The sequence below is a fragment of the Aulonocara sp. 'chitande type north' Nkhata Bay genome, linkage group LG17 (assembly GCF_057382095.1).
Source record: "Aulonocara sp. 'chitande type north' Nkhata Bay isolate Kocher_YH1m ecotype deep benthic linkage group LG17, A_spYH_male_GT1.1, whole genome shotgun sequence".
NCBI lineage: Eukaryota > Metazoa > Chordata > Actinopteri > Cichliformes > Cichlidae > Aulonocara > Aulonocara sp. 'chitande type north' Nkhata Bay.
Genome location: NC_141360.1, coordinates 41969019 through 41983867, shown reverse-complemented (window position 1 = coordinate 41983867; position 14849 = coordinate 41969019). Strand labels below are relative to the sequence as shown.

General features: G+C 43.4%; 1 protein-coding gene across 2 annotated transcripts in view; it reads right to left on the bottom strand.

Annotated features, from left to right (window-relative positions):
* Positions 1-2730: 2730 nt before the first annotated feature.
* Positions 2731-14849, bottom strand: part of lmo3 (LIM domain only 3) — a 51176-nt gene continuing 39057 nt past the window's right edge. For both annotated transcript variants that reach the window (XM_086269177.1, XM_086269176.1), the window contains exons 3-4: positions 13367-13492; positions 2731-4248 (exon numbers count right to left, since the gene is read on the bottom strand). In XM_086269177.1, the coding sequence (XP_086125303.1) occupies positions 4143-4248; positions 13367-13492 (232 nt within the window). In that variant the 3' untranslated portion in view covers positions 2731-4142. The remainder of the gene's footprint in view (positions 4249-13366; positions 13493-14849) is intronic.

The following is a 14849-nucleotide window of genomic DNA, read 5'->3' as shown; positions in this document are numbered from 1 at the left end:
CACGCACACACACAATGGTAGTAAACAGTGCAAAAGTTTGCTTATACAGACATAATAAGCACAGATGTAATGTCTCCACAGATAGTTTGAGATTAGGATCTGAGATACTTCTTTAAAGCAGAGGAAATCAGATAGATACTACTTTGATACAAAGAATCAGTTTTATGTTTGTCTTTTTAAGAAGCAAACATTGCGTTGTGTTTTGTGACCTACTGATTCTGCATTTTGTTGTCCTTTGGTACCGACAGCAGAGCTACGCTTTCGCTAGAAAACTCAAATCCCACACAAACAAAAGTACATTATGCCTACAATAAAGCGCTAATGATCCAACAACTGGGATATACTTTCCAGGATGCCTATCACAATGTAGGGGCCAAAGGATAAGGAGCCATTAAAGCTGTGTTATCTGTTCCAGATAGCGTTGGTATGTCTGTAAAGATCATTATTTTTGCCCCTGCAGCCACTTGGCAAAGGGAGCAGGACTATCCACACACCCAGGATCAGCTGTAAACCATGGATGAAGATGCTAACAATATGCAGGCTTGGAGCGAATCCGTTTTTGAAGGTTCTTAATAGCTGTTAAAGCTCACGAGTGAAGGGTTCTGCATCGTAGTTTTTCTTTATGCTTTGTAAGGTCAGTGAAAATGTCAAGGACATGTTTCTACTGCTCTCAAGGTTACATGTGTTCAGGAGGAGGGAGGGCAGTGCAGATCCCACTGAGAGCGTCTTACACTGTGATTAGAAAAGACTCTGGAGTAAAACGAGGTGTTTAAACAGTCTCCAAAAAAGAATGGATGCTACCTAAAATGTAAATAACAGAATGCAGACAATGGTACAGAAAACACATCAGTCAGAAATTTTACTTAAAAAAATGCTGCTTTTGAATTTGATAACAGCATCATGTACAGTCTTATGGCACAATAATCAAGTAATAACTATTACTTATTTCTTTATCTTCAAACACTAATGCATTTGTCTTTAAACTGCAACAGCTCAATTCCTCACTTAGCGACACTGTTGTCAAAACAACAGTTTTAATTGTGCTCTAATATGTATACGTCGTCTTTAGGTTTAAAGCAATTTGCTAATTTTAATTTATTTTATTTGGTTTAATCCAAACTTTTACTGAGAAAAGGGTTTTCAAAAATATGCAAAAGACACAAGTGACTTTATCAAGGTTAACCAAGGGGTTAGATCCACTCACAAAGAAAAAGCGTGTTACACTGTGTTAGTGGTTACACTTTCCTTAGAGGGGCTGAAGCTAAGGAGAGAGAGCAGGTCACCTACTGATCGGTGCTTCGATCCCTGGCTCCTCCAGTCTGCATGTCAAGTATCCTTGGGCAAGATACTAACCCCAAGTTGCTCTGCGATGCGTCCATTGGAGTGTGAATGTGTGTGAATGTAGTTAGAAAGCACTACGTATAGAGAAAGTACTTGTGAGACTGAGTGTGACTGAGTGAATGTGGCATGTTGTATAGAGCGCTTTGGCTACGTTCACACTGCAGGCGAAAGCGCATCAAATCCGACAAATGCGACCATCTATCCGATCATGCTATGACAGTGTGAACGGCACAAATCTGATATTTTCAAATCCGACCTGGGTCACTTTCGTATGTGGTCCTGAATCCGCGTTTGCTGTCGCATTTTATTTGTCGTGTGAACGAGCACACACACACACACACACACACACACACACACACACACACACACACACACACACACACACACACACACACACAAAAATCGGATTTGAGCATTAAGACCTGCAGAGTGAACGTAGCCTTTGAGCACTCCTGGAGAGTAGAAAAGCGCTATATAAGAATCAGTCCATTTACCATTTAAGTTGTTGCTATTGGTAAGAGGTGATTGGTTGTTTAATTGTGATTTCAAATGTTTTTATTTATAATGATGATTATAGAACTCCACACCAAACCTTTCCCGAGTTAAGATATGACATCTTGGAAAATATACAAAATCACAAAACCAGCATTCATCAACATTTGAATGGTGCCGACCATCACTGAGTTCCTCTTCATCATCACCGACACAAACAACATAGACAGTCCAATAATAATCAGCATCGAGATTCAGGGCTGAACATCTGACTTCAGATAAGTTGATAAGAGCACTTAGCATCTGTGAGTAATTCTTATTGGTGCCACACTTAAAATAAAAACACTATAACGTCTCCATGTAGAGCAGAGCAGCTTTAACATGATCAAAGATTTTCTCTCTTTGTCAGATTCAGTTAGCTTAACTGTAAAGTCATGGAAACATCTGTGAAGTCCAACTTCACATCAAATAATTTACCTTTCCAGATGATCCTAAACTGTCAGTGTTGTTGAGGGCTGCAAGAGTAACATGTAAAAGAAGCTTTGTTTTTTCTTTTGCTCCATGAAACATAATCAAAATAGAAAAATTTGACACAAAAAACAAAACAAAAACTCACCTAAGTGGAAAAATGTAACTGTCAACCAAAGCTCTCTGCTCTTAGGTTGTGTGACCCGAACATCAGAAGGAGCAAAGACAACAAACCGATAACTGCACTTCTGATGACTCGTATATCATAAGCTGTAACACGGCACAGAGAACAGCTTCATTCCTGAGGCTGCTTTACAACTAAAGCTGCATCTTTGGGTTTGATACTGAACCCTCACTGCTTCAGCAAACACTGTCAATCAACAGTCAAATCAATAGGAAACAGAAGAAAAACACCGTAACCACTGGTTAGACAATAAAACTTTATTACATTTGTGTTTAAAATTATTACAATTATAGTATTTACAGGCATTGTCCTAAAAATAAGATTCTCATGCTGGATGACACAAAAAGAAATCATTGTACAAGCAAGCAGAAATGAATGTACATCCACAATTTACAGATTAGAGAAGCTTCTTCCTGTCGTCCTGCTGACGGTGCCATGAGCTCAGATGGGTTCATACAGAAAGATGAGATGTTTTCCTCTCAGCTGACGAGGACAACGTCCCACTGTGGGAGGAAGGCGTTGTGGCCATGTGTGAGTGAAATGACTGAAACTATCCATGTTCAAAATTCTACAAACCACTTAAACATCCTCAGTGTCCATGAGTATTTCACTTTGACTGGAGGTTTTTAATAAAAGAAAAGCCGTCCCCACCTAAAACAACATAACCCATCACAGAATCATAGTGGCAGCGTCCCAGTCCAAAATACTGCATTTTAGGAACGGCGATAACTCTTGTCAAACCATGGAAATATCTCACACTTATAATCCTGTAACACTTAGTTTTTCTTATAGAGGTTTTTACACACTTGTGGGCTGCAGAAGGAGCTGACATGCTGTACTATTCCCCAATAAATCTTTTGACTGAGGTGTTAGCAAACAATTGCTTATTTACACATCCAGACATGAGGCAACTTCAGCAGCTGGATGTTTGTCCACCTTATTCAAAATGTCCAATATCAAGTCCACAATTAACCTTCATTTTTACCCTGGTTAAGTCTGACATATCTCCCTTCCCTGTTTGCTCTGCTAATGCTGCATGGGCAGCATAAAGGTAAGTGTTTCTCACTTGACTGTTTGTCAGGTTTGGAGTTTCAGGTTTCTGAAAGGATCCATGCAAAGCCTTAAAGGACGTATGACAGAAGTCTGTAGCCTGAAAGGATGTCCATGGACCGACACACGCACTCCCAAAAGTATTATTTTGCCACACTTGAGACAAAATGGATGGATTTCATACTTTTATACTCAGTTCTTCAGCACACAGTTTTAGTGATTGACGATATCCGGGTCGAGTTCAGATTCAATCACAGACTGTTGAACTGTGCAGTGCAGTTGGGTGCGATGGTAGGTGGGACTAGTCTTTTTTAAAAGAGCAAACAATGCCAGCAGTTGGTTAAAAATTCCTTTTCAGGCCAGTATTTGTTGGTTGGTGGGAAAAGGCAGCATCCAAAAATGTTTTTCACACGATACATTTTGTTGTAGGCTTCCAGGGCTTTTCCCTGCCACGGCGTCTTTATGGCTATTCTGTACAACAGTGTGTTTGCCCTCTCAGGGAGTCTTTCTTACGTATGTACACGTGGGGAACATGGACAGGAAGGCATTAGCACTTTTTCTGGAGTTTCTCCCACTCTTCCTCTTCTTCCATGTTGGCCTGTGAAGGTCAGCGGACCTGGGGAGCATAGCCCTCCTTCATTAGCCCCTCTTCATAGTCTGTCTGGCACAGAATCATGTTGTTCTTCAGGAAGAACTTGTCTCCAACACAAAACCTGCACAAAGAGAAAAGAAGGAGAACGTTCACATCAGAGCATCAAAGTTTCATTAATGTGAGGCTTTAAACAGGCCAAGCTTCCTGACAACAAACGCTTCTCCCTAACTACTGTATCCCAACACTGTCCTTTCAACAGCAGTGTTGGGACTATGGTTGGAGATGATGCAGGGGCTGGTTTGAGTGTTTGTGTGTATGCATATGTTTATCTCCAAAGGTTGATTCTGTTCATCTGGACGTAGCGTTTTGTGGGAGAAACGTTTCGTCATCATCAGGCGACTCCTTCAGTCTCAGCTGACTGCAAATCTTAGAAACAGCACATTTGCATAATGACTGAAACCAGCCCACTGAGGGAACAAATCTCATGACCATTGACCAACAACCATGAGTCCCATTCACAGAGAGTTGGGGAATGGCTCCAATCACAGCATTGTAAGATGATGACAGATGTACCCTTAGGCCCCTCCTCCATTCAGAGATGGTCTTTCCCTCCTTGACTCCGCCCTCAAACCAGCGTTCCTCCCTGTCCAGGATGTGCACGTCCTCATCATTGAAACAGTCCACTGGCCTGTAGGTGTGAATAGACTGCAGAGTCCTGGCCTGACGAGGTGGCTCTTCTGTGTTGTGCCGTCCGCTTCACCAGAGGTTGTTTTGGTCATGAGAATTGTTCCTTCAGTGGCTGGTTTCAGTCATTATGCAAATGTGCTGTTTCTAAGATTTGCAGTCAGCTGAGACTGAAGGAGTCGCCTGATGATGACGAAACGTTTCTAGGAGATTTTTAGGAGATTTACTTAATGACTGAGGATGCATCAAGATGCATATGTTTATATTTACTAATGGAGTGTTTAGTGTATCCTAACTAGATTATCTGTGTTTCTGGCCAGGGTTCCTTTACCCTTGCAGGAGAAACAAAACCCCACTGACCCAGGCAGCCCCACCTTCCTGTGCCTTGTTGTTATGGCGTTATTTTTGTGCCACTATTCTGAGCGCACGTAAAAACTATTTGCAGGTGCAAGTGTTGTATTTGGAGGAGAAATTTATTTTGAGTGAAGAAAAGCTGAATTTGAGTGAACAAAATTCATTGCTGCGTGCAAAAAATGTATTTCAGTGTTTGCTGTTATCCACACACACACACACACACACACACACACACACACACACACACACACAACAGCAGCCCCTCTCGCTCAGTTTTTGCATTTGCGCTCGCTCGCAATGTGTCGCTCGCACTCTCAACATTTCTGCCCGTGCCTTCAACTCTTTCTCTACACCGTTATATTTGTGCCACAAAACCAGCCAATCACAGACTTGGATGCAAAAACATCTGATTGGCTGTTCTGGTCTCCAATCAGCTCGAAATGACGAAATGCAATATCCCAGAATCCATTTCGTCCAAAACTCAAACGAGGCAGTGGCGGAGGAACACAGAGGGGCGGAGTTTGAAATATTACTCTGTCTGGGTCACAAAATAAACTTTTAAGATATTTTCATGTGAGAATGTTGCTGTGTAAACAACACATGGCGAGCGAGCGCAAATGCAAAAACTGAGCGAGAGGGGCTGCTAGTGTGTGTGTATAACAGCAAACACTGAAATACATTTTCTGCACGCAGGAATGAATTTTGTTCACTCAAATTCAGCTTTTCTTCGCTCAAAATAAATTTCTCCTCAGAATGCAACACTTGCACCTGCAAATAGTTTTTACGTGCGCTCAGAATAGTGGCACAAAAATAACTCCATATGTTGTGAGAGGGCAATGAAGGTTATGATGAACATGTAAGAGCAGTACGTTTTGTTGTATTGTCCTGAGGGCTGCTTATCTCCCTCAGTGTGCAGGCTCACCAAAGTCAGCAAGCTGCAGTGCCGTCTTTACCAGGGGGGAGTGGAGCTGGGATGTGGGGAGTGGGGGGGGGGGGGGGGGGGGGGCAGTGAGCCTCTGACTTCCTTTAGTGTTAAGACTGCTGAGTTCATTGCTGGGACCTCCACACAGTGAGTGGAGCTCGGGTACCTGACATGACCCACCTGTATGCAGGAGTTATTCAGGGCTACATTGCAGGTTCAGAGCATAATTTCTTACATCCACCTCAATGGTAACTTTAGTTACAGTGATTCAAACACACTGTACGAGCACAAACAACAACAACAACAACAACAACGACCCCCACTCCCCATCCAAAACTGCATTTTTAAATTCACCCTGATCACCCTTCAAGCCAAATGAACACACGATGGTAAAATGAATAATATTGATTTTGAGAACAAAATATTTTGGAATAATTCTGGAATTCAATTCAGTTTTATTCATACAGCACCAAATCACAACAACTGTAAGGTAGACCCTGCAAGAATACATACAGAGAAACCCAACAGTCATATGACCCCCTATGAGCAGCACTTTGGCGACAGTGGGAAGGAAGAACTCCTCCTGAATGGTGCAGGGGGGCGGGGCCATCTGCTGCGGCCGTTTGGGGTGATTTCAGTTATAAATGGGAGGGCGGGTTTTCCAGGAAGCAGTCAAGTCACTAAGGCTGCAGCAGCTGGTGTGGATCAAAAGAAACAACTACAACTGGGCAACGACCAGTGAGGGGTAATAGCTACGATGCCAGATGTTGCTGTTGAGACCTCAGGGGCTTGAAGACAGAAGACTAAAGATGGAGAGATGGGCCTGATAGCCGCAGTGAAGTGGTTACCCACGTCTCGTTCAAGACACCAGGTAGGAGAGCAGTGCTGATTACTCAAGTGATTGTACCTTCAAATCCTACAAGCTCTAATTAAAAAACAAAATATTTTATGCCTGTCAAACTGTTACCTTTCGTTACCTGTTACACTTGCAACTATTTCATTTTTACGGTCGTTTCAGGCTTTTCCTCTTCTGCCAGCAACGACATATTAAACATTGAATTGTTTTACACACTGGCTGCACATGCCCAGTTACCAGCACAGGCACAAAGTGACAGAGACCTCTTATTGTCTGTTAGCCGGTGTCTCTGCTTAGCTATGCTGTCTGTTTTTTCCCTTCCACCACATCAGAGTGGAGCCTCCACCTTTATCAGCACTGGCCTTCTCCCAGACTGTCATCAGGCCTGCACTCCTTTGCGCCTTGCTAACTGTAACCTTCCCGAGCCTCTCTGAGCTGTGGCCTTGACTTATTGGAGAAACTGGGCCAGCACAGGAGAGATGATGAGACTTGACAACAGCCCCATTGATTAGCTGTCCCCCAGGGCTGATCTGTGGGTAACTGCTTGCTGGATGAAGCCTCATATCTCCTTCCCTATTCTTTACACCCAGTGTTGCCAACATCTTTTCTCTCCTCAGAACCAGCTACGTGTCTTGTTAGCTCTAGGACAGCACTATTGCTGAATGATCAGATCCACTGTGGGGATCCTTTGTTTTCACTGATAGACCTCGTACTGCATCTAGTCCCCTTTAGTCCCTCAGCTTGATGTCATTTTAAAGAAATTACTTTTCCTTGTGACAAACATGTTATGCCTGAAGTGGGTTCAGCTGCAGATCCTTTTTTCATGGAAAGTGCGGCTGTCAGTTTAATAATGGTGATGACTGTTACCACCCAGCAAGACCTCCTCCTGAAACTGCCCGTGTGGGTGTGTCCTGCTGGCTCTCCTGCCTTTTTGCACAGCTGACTCCCATCAGCAATTAGAAGTATTTAAGGCCAGAGAAAGGTGTGCTAAAGGGGCAGAGAGCCATATTGGTGGTTGCAGCTAGTGAGCTGTGCATGTGGGTTTGGTGGGAATAAGGTTAATATTAAATAAGTTCTCTAATCCAGTCTCTACATCTTTGCTCTGCACTAACAGCCCCATCACATAAGCATGGCCCTTTAACAGTTAAACATGGCAGTGGCCATTAGAGTCCTGCAGTGAGATGTGTATGAAATCAGAGTAATGACTGACTTTGAGTTTTCTGTCTTTAATCTGTGGGATACAGTGGGCTGGGTGTACTCACAGACCTACTAATGGCATGAAGACATGCCTGAATGACTGTGCATGAGTAGCGGTACATCCAAACCCGGGTGTAGGAATTCAGCTTTAAAACTTCAGCATAGCCTCTAACTAACCAGTCTGCAGGACTGGGGAATAATTAGACTTCATAACCTCGAATGATCTCGGTGTCAGCTCGTTTATTTATCAGATTTCACATGTTCTGGTGCACCACTGAGACATTTCTGGGTCATTTATAAAATTGCTTTATTGAAGGGTCCATGGGTCAAGGGGACTTTCATGTTTGATGGAGGCGATAAAATTGATATAAGTGAACAGTGCATCAGATGAGCGTGCCAGACACAGAACAGTAACACATCTCCATGCTGACAATGCAAAGAAACTGTTCAGAGAAACTTCAGTAAGATGTCAGAACAGATCTCAAGCTGAAAAAACAAAAGGTCACCCAGTTAATCCAGGTTTATGCTTCAGAGACCAGCTAAGACCAGACTTTAAAACGTGTTACCAGTTAGTGCTGACCTCAGCATTGTTGATTTATAGACTTTTAGACGACAGAAATCACAACAACAGGCAGGCAGGAGCTTTATATGTAAGGTAGTCTCTACAGTAACACACTGTTGAAAATTGTTGATGCTAAAATAACAGCCTACCTGTAGACGGGTAGAATATTTTTTGCTTTGTCATTGTGGTTGGCACTGTCTTTTTCTTTGTTTTATTTTGGTAGTTTTTAGTTTTAATGACCTTTTTTCTCTTAATTATTTTAGCTGTGTTGCCCACCTGTTTCCTCTTCTCCTGATTAGCCTCGTTGTGTCTCGTTGTGTTTTCATGCATCAAACTGTTCCCCGTGTGTTTCTGTGCTTCTGTTACTTTTGTTATTTTTTCTGTTATGTTTCCATCAGCCAAATAAACGGGTCGACTCTTGTTTTATCAAGTCTGCCTCTGAAATTTGAATTTGGGTCCTTTATTCTACACACAACATGAGAAGAGGCATCTAAATGGTGCTTTCAGTCTACAACATACATGAGACACACTACTTTTATTTGACAGTTTATGAACTGCCCTAATATAAAGAGGAGATATGTACGCTGGCTTAAATGTATTTTAATGTGGGAGAGAAGGGCTGACCTGCCCGGGTCTGCTGATGTCTGAATGATGTCCAGAAAGTAAATGATCAGGAAACTTTCTGCAGAAAACCTGGTCTCAGATCAATCCCACTTTAGGTGGAGCAGCTCTCATTTCTAAAGCATGTTAAGTATCCAGAGTTGGGACCAGGATGCAGACATTTGGTCCTCCCTGCTGTCATCCCCCTCCCCACAGAGACCCCAGACCATTAAAAGACAAACCTAAAAATCAGCAAAATTTAAATAAGTGTAAAAACAAAAATAACACTCAACTGCATTAAAAATGAAATGTTGTGTGCTGGGGTAGTGTCCTGTATTTATGGGAAGGCGGTCGATTTTGCCACTTTAGAAACGTGCTAGAGAGCGTCCCCACCATGAATGGTCCCACTCATACCACAATGAGTTTATTCATCTCCACTGATCTTAAAGTTGCTGAGGTGCTTTTTCTGATTTGGAAATATTTTACAGCGTTTGCCTGGGAAAATATTGTCAGTGCATGTGCTGATGTAGCTATTAACCACCGTTTCATATTCCTGTAAATCAGAACTGCTCTTTTTTAAGGCAGCAATCTTAAACACACCCGAGTTTGTGGCATTGAAGCCGTCCTAAAGCACCAAATCAGTGTCTTCACTCCAAACTTTAATATTTTATTTACTGGAGGGGCTGTTAGAGGAACTGCCTGTATCAGAGGAACTATAGCTGGGTTTGGGGCGCAGCCTTCTCATGTTGCTACAGAACGCTGACGGGACTTTGAAAGCACAGTCAAGAAGTTGTAGTTGTTAAAACAACAAACATGTGGGTGAGCAGTCTCATGTTTGGTGATAATGTCAGGCTACTGCAGGATGTAAACAGGAAGTACAGACACAGCACTGAAGTCCCTCAGTAAATAAAAAGGTCTGCACTTCACCATCAGCATTTTGATGTTTGCTCAACAATCTCCACCACCTGAATATCCACACACCATCTCTCCTTAACATAAACTGATACACCTTCACCTTTATTTGCGCTCAAGGCAAGTGTGTCGTCTCCACAGTGAGTGGAGTGGGTCTGTAGATAGATGGCTGAGTCTGGCACACTTGCAGCAGTCCAGGTTTTTGTAAAAATGACAGGACAACACTGGTTTCATGTTGGAATCTTTCCCTGGTTCTTCGCTCCATCTTGTTTTTGAGAGAGCGGACATTAGCTAACAAAAGGCTACAGGCAGCGGTGGTCATGTGGCTCTCGTGTTTGGTTCAGCCCACCTGTTTTGCCACACCTCTGTCTTGAGTGCTGTTATTGATGGCTGCTCTGTGTATTTGAGCTTGGAAGTGTTACGACCCGGAGACCACTCCCTGAAGAGTCACGTTGTGATCGATTGTACGAGCGGCTTGTACTTTTGCTTGAGGAAGATTAAGCTGTGTTCAGATTTCTCCAGTGTGGGGGGAGCAGGCCCACGAGATGTCTGGTCTGTGCTTTACGGGCTCCAGGCCCTTTGAGCCCCAAGACTGGGAGTCATCTGCACACTCCAGACTTACCCTTTGTTGTGGGGGAGGTTTTAGGCTGCATTGGGTAGGGCAATACACATGGCTTTGCTGGCTGTACTGCATGGTGACCTGCCTCTTCTTTTTAATTACACTGGTGGTTCTACGGCCATGGAGGATGGGGTTGGCCCTCCCCATCATTCCCTATTGGATGCTGCTGCCCTCCCTGGGATGTTTGTTGGTTCCAGGGCACGTGGCTGGATGTTCTGATGTGGCTGTTGACGTTGGGGGTGGTGGCTTGGGCCTCTTCTGTGTTGGGGAGGGTTCTTGGGCACCTGGAGTCCTGGGGCCCTGTTCTCAACTCACACCAGGGTGACTGGACTCACCCTGGGGAGGCCAGGGTTGGCTGGCGGTTGCCTCTGGCTCTAAGGGACTCTCAGCCAACTGGATGGACGTGCAGTTGTTGCCGAGATGTGTGGCTTCAGGTCTTCAGTACTCTTGGGGGCTGCGCATGGCCTGGATCTTTCTCTTTCTGCCTCTGGCTCCTGGGGGGCATTACTGCGGCTTCCCACGCTGGTTATAAATTACTTTTCATGACAAAGACACATACACACACCACAGGGAGACAGTTGATTTGTCTATCTGAACATTTTCATATTTTTGTCTTCCAGATGCTGTATGTTCATTGCCATACAGCCTCTGGTTGGAGTCTCAGTTGCCTCATGTCTGCCACTAGACTTGTAGTCAAGACCGCCTAAACCGAGACCAAGTCGAGACAAAAAAGTCTTTAAACTGCAGCCAGGTGCTGCTTCGTTTCTGTGTTTCAGGCATATTTATGTGTTCTTGCTCTCGCACAGCCCTCCTCACCGCTGTCTCACTCACTGAGAGGACAGACGCTCGCTCCACTTGACTGTCGCGTCCATCACCCACATGATGATATTATCCTATATCCTCGCATGTGATTGGCCACAATATGGAGGGATTGGAGCATAGCTGAGCCACTGTGTGAGAGCTGAGCAGCCAAAGGAAATTAAGTGAGGAGCAGCTCTCGTTCAGTGGGAGTCGACTCTTCTGATTCACTACAAAGCGCTCTGTAAGCACGTCTCCTACAACTGATGCTTTTGAAATGACACATCATCGAACGTTACGTCGTGTTCATGGACACTGTTGACTCCAGAGGCGGAGCCAGACATTTTATACACCCGGGGCGTAGTATGCATGGTGGGACTAAACCCCAATTCAACCAGACCAGACCCAGAACTGATCCAGAATTAAAACAGGACTACAACAGTTCAAAATCAGGACTGCTTATGACTTAACCGATACAGAACCAGAATCAAAACTCGATGATAGTAGCACTAAAAATCACCATAGACCTGCACTACACTTATTTTTTAATTCTACCAAAGTACACTATTTAGATTCAGAAAGGTTTATATAATTATTTAGCCTTGTTGTGCAAACAAGCCTGCATAACTTAATACAGCGGTTCCCAAACTTCTTTTGCTAGGCCCCCCTTTTGTTTAACAAGAAAAATGTTGTCAAGAATGTGGGATACTGTTTGTCCGTGATTTAAACAGCCCAGCGCTGCTCCCGATGAAGGGAAAAGCAATCCTGCAGGGAGACCCACCTCGGCACGTGCAGCTGAGGCCAAAGGGCAGATATGCTTCACCATATTTTCTAGTCTTTGGCTTAGAATGAAGTTGGTTTGGTCAGAGGGCCCGGTGGCGCCAGTGTCCGGCAGCCTCGCCTCTGTCAGTGCGCCCCAGGACGGCTGTGGCTACAATGTAGCTTCATCACCAGTGTGTGAATGTGTGTGCGAACTGGTCGCACTCTAGAGCCCTGAATAGGAGAGGCTGAAGACTGACGTGGCAGAACAATTACTCAGTGCAAACTGTGTATAACTAACTTCTTTTCCTTTAGGATGCTTAGTATGTCTGGTTTGTGTGTGCATGTGGCTACAACAAAGCTATTTGTGGAAAAGCAACAAGTGAATCATAAGGACCTTGGAAACAGATACGATACACTTCACATACTTATGGCAACATCCTGTTTTTGCCATTGCCTCCAGAAAGTGTCTTCAGAAACCCTCCACTGTTTCCATAATCGTAATGAAGTTCTGCGAAATGAAACCTCATGGGCTCCCCTGAACGTTCAATACTCATATGCATGTCTCATGAGTCTGTGTATGACTGTTCAACAAATTCCAAGGCTTTTTGGACCAACTGCATCACCACTCAGTCATCTTCTGATCTGAGTAGATAAAACTGTGAGCGTGTTTCCTGTGGCCTCTGCCATCCCACAAAAGAGAAAACGAGGCGAATTAGAAAATACTGAAAACTGTTCAGTTCTTGTTTTTTAAATGAGTTTAAAAAAACTATAGCAATTCAATTAAACCAATCTCTGCTAACTATGGCCCTGTTTTTAACAAATCTTGAGCATCATGATGTGTTGCTATTGTTCCTTTTTGTGCATCTTGTACTGAACTGCAGTACATTGTAACAGTGTACAGTGCCTTGCTATCCTGACCAGCTATTTGTATGAGTACAGATATGAGAAAAGAGCAGAAGTTTGGTCCACTCACCTCTGATTGCAGAGCTGGCATGCGAAGCAGTCCAGGTGGTAGACATTTTCCTTGGCCCTCATAACCATCTCGAAGGCTGGGATTAGCTTGCTGCAGGCTGCACAATTCCCCGTTACACCAAACAACCTGAGGCACAAATGAACAGATGCAAACAAAAATATGTGTGTAAGTTATCAAATTAAGGAATCAGTGGAAAACTCCTTATATATCTAACTTAGCAATTGGCCTCAAAACTGTTTTCTAATTCGTGCCTGCTTTTATTTTTCATACTTTGTGCATTAATTCAAGGATAATTGTAGTGTGAGAGTGCTGTTGAGCCAAGCAAGTAGTAATGACTTTATGAACTTCTTCACAAATAAACTTTTAATCATTACAGAAAAAAATTAACCGTCTCACCGACACATTATTACTTTCAATAGCACTGACATTTATTTAGACTCTTTCTCAGATCGATCTTTCTGAGTTAACTTCAGTAATTATTTCCTCCAAACCATCAACGCGTCTTTTAGACCCCATTCCTACAAAACTGCCCAAAGAAGTCCTGCCATTAAATATGACAGTCTCTCTATTAATAGGCTACATATCAAATGCCTGGGAGCAATAATAAAACCTTTACTCAAAAAGCATCTCTAGACCCAGCAGTCTTAGCTAATTATAGGCCAATCTCCAACCTTCCTTTATATCAAACATCCTTGAAAGAGTAGTTGTCAAACAGCTAACAGATCATCTGCAGAGGTTTATTTGAAGAGTTTCAGTCAGGTTTCAGAGCTCATCACAGCACAGAAACAGCTTTAGTGAAGGTTACAAATGATCTTCTTATGGCCTCTGACAGTGGACTCATCTCTGTGCTTGTCCTGCTAGACCTCAGTGCAGCGTTCGATACTGTCGACCATAATATCCTATTAGAGCGATTAGAACATGCTGTAGGTATTACAGGTACTGCACTGCAGTGGTTTGTATCATATCTATCTAATAGACTCCAGTTTGTATAAAAATATTCTGTCTCAGAGCGATGCTGAAAAACTAGTTCATGCATTTATTACTTCTAGGCTAAAGTGTTATACCGACTCGCTTTGCTGAATAGTGATATATCAGGATGTCCTAAAAACTCCTTGAAAGTCTTCTGTTGATCCAAAATGCTGCAGCTGAAATACTGACAGGGACTAGAAAGAGAGCATGTTTCTCACAAACGGGGTTCTGTTCATTGGCTCTATGATTGTAGGGTCTTAGTCTTACAGTATCAGCGTAACTAACAGCTACAGTGATCCAACGACCTGCATCAGTTTGGAGAGGCCTACAGCTCATCACCCTCTACAGAAGTCAGTACCCCCTGATGAGAATTTCAGACTGGCTGATGACCTCAACACCTTCTACTGCAAACTTGAAAGACAACCACTCATACCTCCCATCTACTCACCCTAACCCCACACCCACAGAAAAGACTAATTGGAATCCTCCTTCCCCTGCCCCTCTGACCCGCTTC